Genomic DNA, 3,295 nt, shown 5'->3' on the forward strand with positions numbered 1-3,295 from the left:
GCAATGCGTTAATGCAATGTTGGAAAAGGACAGTGGATTTCGCGTACTTGAATGACCTTGAATGTAGTAGGTGACGTAATTTATGTTGTATACATTTGTTACATTAAAAGTTCAGACTTTATCAAGTTAAACTTATCTATAACAGTCTGTAATAGATAAGTTTAACTTGATAAAATCTAAACTTTTAATGTAACACATTGACCATAAAGACCAAATATCTCGTTTAATGCCTATCATTTTTAATTAAAGGAATATATTTTATTAAAGTGCGAGAAATCGCTTGATGTTGCAACATTCTTGCTGTTGTGATTATCAATAAAGCAGGTATTAACTCAAATTTAATTTCTTCTAAATTCTGATTTCATTTTAGTTTCTTGTTTATCTTACAGATGCTTCGGGTGACATGTACAGACTATACCCAGAATATCATTCAATTTTGTATTGGTGAATATGGAAATGGACGAACCTTATTTTTTGTAGGAATAAAATGTTATACAATTAAATCACAATCATCACTCGTTACGTAGGATGTCTGGCGTGGAATTTGGGTCCCCTATGAAAAAGGAATGTTTCCATTTTCAGGAAGCGTTTACTTTTGTTAATCACGGTTCTTTTGGTGCAGTTCCTCTAGTTATACAGGAGAAACAGCGAAGGTAAGAATAATTATTTTGTCCATTGTCTTATTGGTATCCAATTTTAAATATTTATATTTCCATCGGTTTTCTCGGTGATGTTTTTGAAAATTAAGTGTGTTAAATCTAGGTATTTACAACTGAATATATCTATTTCTATAGGTATTTACAACTAAATATATCTATGTTCGTTTTACTAACAGTAGGACAGTTTGCTTGATGTAGAGAAATATTTTCGAATGGGACCTTAAACCAGAAGTCTCTCTCGAGACTGCATCTCTACTGATTTGTACTGAAAACAAAGGAAGAGAAAAGTAGCAGTTGCGACTTGAAGTTTAACATCAGCAATAAATAGAATAATGACCCTAGGAGAAGCTTTAAATAAAATTCTACAAAATTTTCAATTTTAGTTACCATGTCGCCATTATTCAAAAAAATAAAAACAGTTGTTTATTTCATTTTAAACTAATTGCATTCCACGTTATACTATAATCAGACTAAAACTGTATTTGGAGTACAAATGGCATATTCGAAGTATTTTACAGAAATTTCCGATATACAGTATAATGTATCTTAGCGTGGTCTACTTTTGTGCCAAGTTGTATTGAAATCAGACCAAAACTGTGGGAGGAATAGTATTTTAAATGTATTTCATATAAATTTCTATTCTTAGAAACCACAGCAACACAGTTCATTATGGAAATTAAAAACCAATACACATAATTATGTATCTTAAATAAGTCTATCTGTATGCCAATTTATTTTGAAATTAGACAAAAACTGTAGGAGGAATAGCATTTTGAAAAATAGTTTACAGACAGACAGCTAGACAGATAAACAAACAGATAGACAGACAGATGGAGTGCAACGGACACTTTACTATGAATCGCATTAGCTCTCCTGGACTCCGACAAGTAGATCTAAAAACATACAATCATTTGAGATAAGATATCATATGCCATAAAAATATACTTCACAGACTGATTAAAAGAGATTTAAAATGCCTCGGGTGTTTTGTTAATATTTCATTGCTATCAGATTTATGCCTTTTAAAAGTTTTGTCCTTATTTGCCAGGTTACTGGAGGAATCAAATAAAAACCCCGATATATTCTTCAGAAAAAGAGAAAAAAATTTTTACTGGGAGGCCCGAGATATTGCAGCTAATTTTTTAGGCGCTAAACCTGAAAATTTAGTTTTTGTTACAAATACAACCACAGGTATTTTTTTTTTTTTATATCGTTCATATCTTTTTCATATCAAATATATATTGAAAATTCTATTTTCCGTAATATTGCAATCTAAAAATAAAGAAATTTCACTCTTATCAAGTTGAAAAGAAAAGTTCACCTTATTTCATAATTGTCAGATATATTAAACATAAAATGACGGTGTTCTTACAGGAGTAAACTCTGTTCTTCGATCTTTGCCTTGGGAGAAAGGAGATGGTATTTTAGCAACCAATCTGACCTTCCCTGCCAATGTCAATGCCTGTCAAAGAGCGGCTGAATTTTCGGCTGGTAATGAAGTTTTATAAGATATACAAAATGAGTATATGATGAAAGTATCAACAATAAAAAACATACATGATGAAAATATGTTGTAGGACATTTTTACCAATTCAAGATACAGCTTCCTATTACGAACGAAGCAGACTTGACGAGAAATATGACGTCATATCTCGATGAATTCAAAAATATACGATTGGTTTTACTAGGTACTTTATTCAATTTCTTCTTTTTTCTATGTTTTATTATTTCCAGTTTTTAAAAATGTCACTCTATAGAAGATGAATGCTTTCTGATGGAGTCGTTAACTTTATAAATTGAATATTTTTCTTCATTTCTACATTAGATCACATAAGTAGTCCTACCGCTCTGGTATTTCCTCTGAAAGACATGATAGCAGAATGCAGAAAAAGAAAAGTTCTGGTTTTAATAGACGGAGCCCATGCACTAGGTCAGGTAGCGGTGAATCTTGACGACTTAAAACCTGACTTTTACATAGGGAACTTCTACAAATGGTTATACACACCTCGTGGGTGTGCAGTGCTGTGGGTGGCCGAGGAACATCAGACATGGTGTACCCCGCTTGTGACGTCAGTTACGTACAGACAAGGCTTCCAGTCAGAGTTCATGATGCAAGGAACGCGTGACAATATACCTTACTACTTAGTGCCTGAGGCATTAAAGTTTTTTAAAGATATTGGGGGAATGGTATCCATTTACACCTGATCTTGTTTACATAAGTTAAATTGTTCTTATTGAAAATATTAATGAATACTACTTCACTAGACCAAATACTACGAGGGGTGATCAAAAAGTTCGCAATCTATCTCTATATCTACAAAACCACAATTCAGATTAGAATGAAATTCGGTACACACATAGCCATACACAAGGTCTATAAATAGCATATGCTGAATAAAGTTTCTCTCCTTGTTTGTGACGTCACAATGTGAAAATGACGTCACTATTTAGGTCACTTGTGACGAAAAATGGTTATCTCAGTCGAACTCGTTCAACAAACAACTGTACAATTTATTGTAATATATTAGAAATCCCTGTACAGTATCATATAATAATTTGTACACAGTTTATTGAGATAAATGAGTTCCTATAAATTCAATTAATGATTGGATTAATCGTTTTAGTGAAGGAAGGTT

General features: G+C 32.2%; 1 protein-coding gene across 1 annotated transcript; it reads left to right on the plus strand.

Moving 5' to 3' along the window:
- The first annotated feature begins 490 nt into the window (after positions 1–490).
- On the plus strand, positions 491–2,864 carry LOC134229054 (uncharacterized). Its single transcript, XM_062710755.1, has 5 exons — positions 491–653; positions 1,708–1,850; positions 2,034–2,150; positions 2,237–2,347; positions 2,485–2,864. The coding sequence occupies exons 1-5, from the start codon at positions 529–531 to the stop codon at positions 2,862–2,864; spliced, it is 876 nt and encodes a 291-aa protein (XP_062566739.1). The 5' UTR covers positions 491–528.
- Positions 2,865–3,295: the final 431 nt, after the last annotated feature.

Source organism: Saccostrea cucullata, unplaced genomic scaffold, assembly GCF_032062105.1.
Source record: "Saccostrea cucullata isolate Sc308-1 unplaced genomic scaffold, CSIRO_AGI_Scuc_v1 ctg1369, whole genome shotgun sequence".
NCBI lineage: Eukaryota > Metazoa > Mollusca > Bivalvia > Ostreida > Ostreidae > Saccostrea > Saccostrea cuccullata.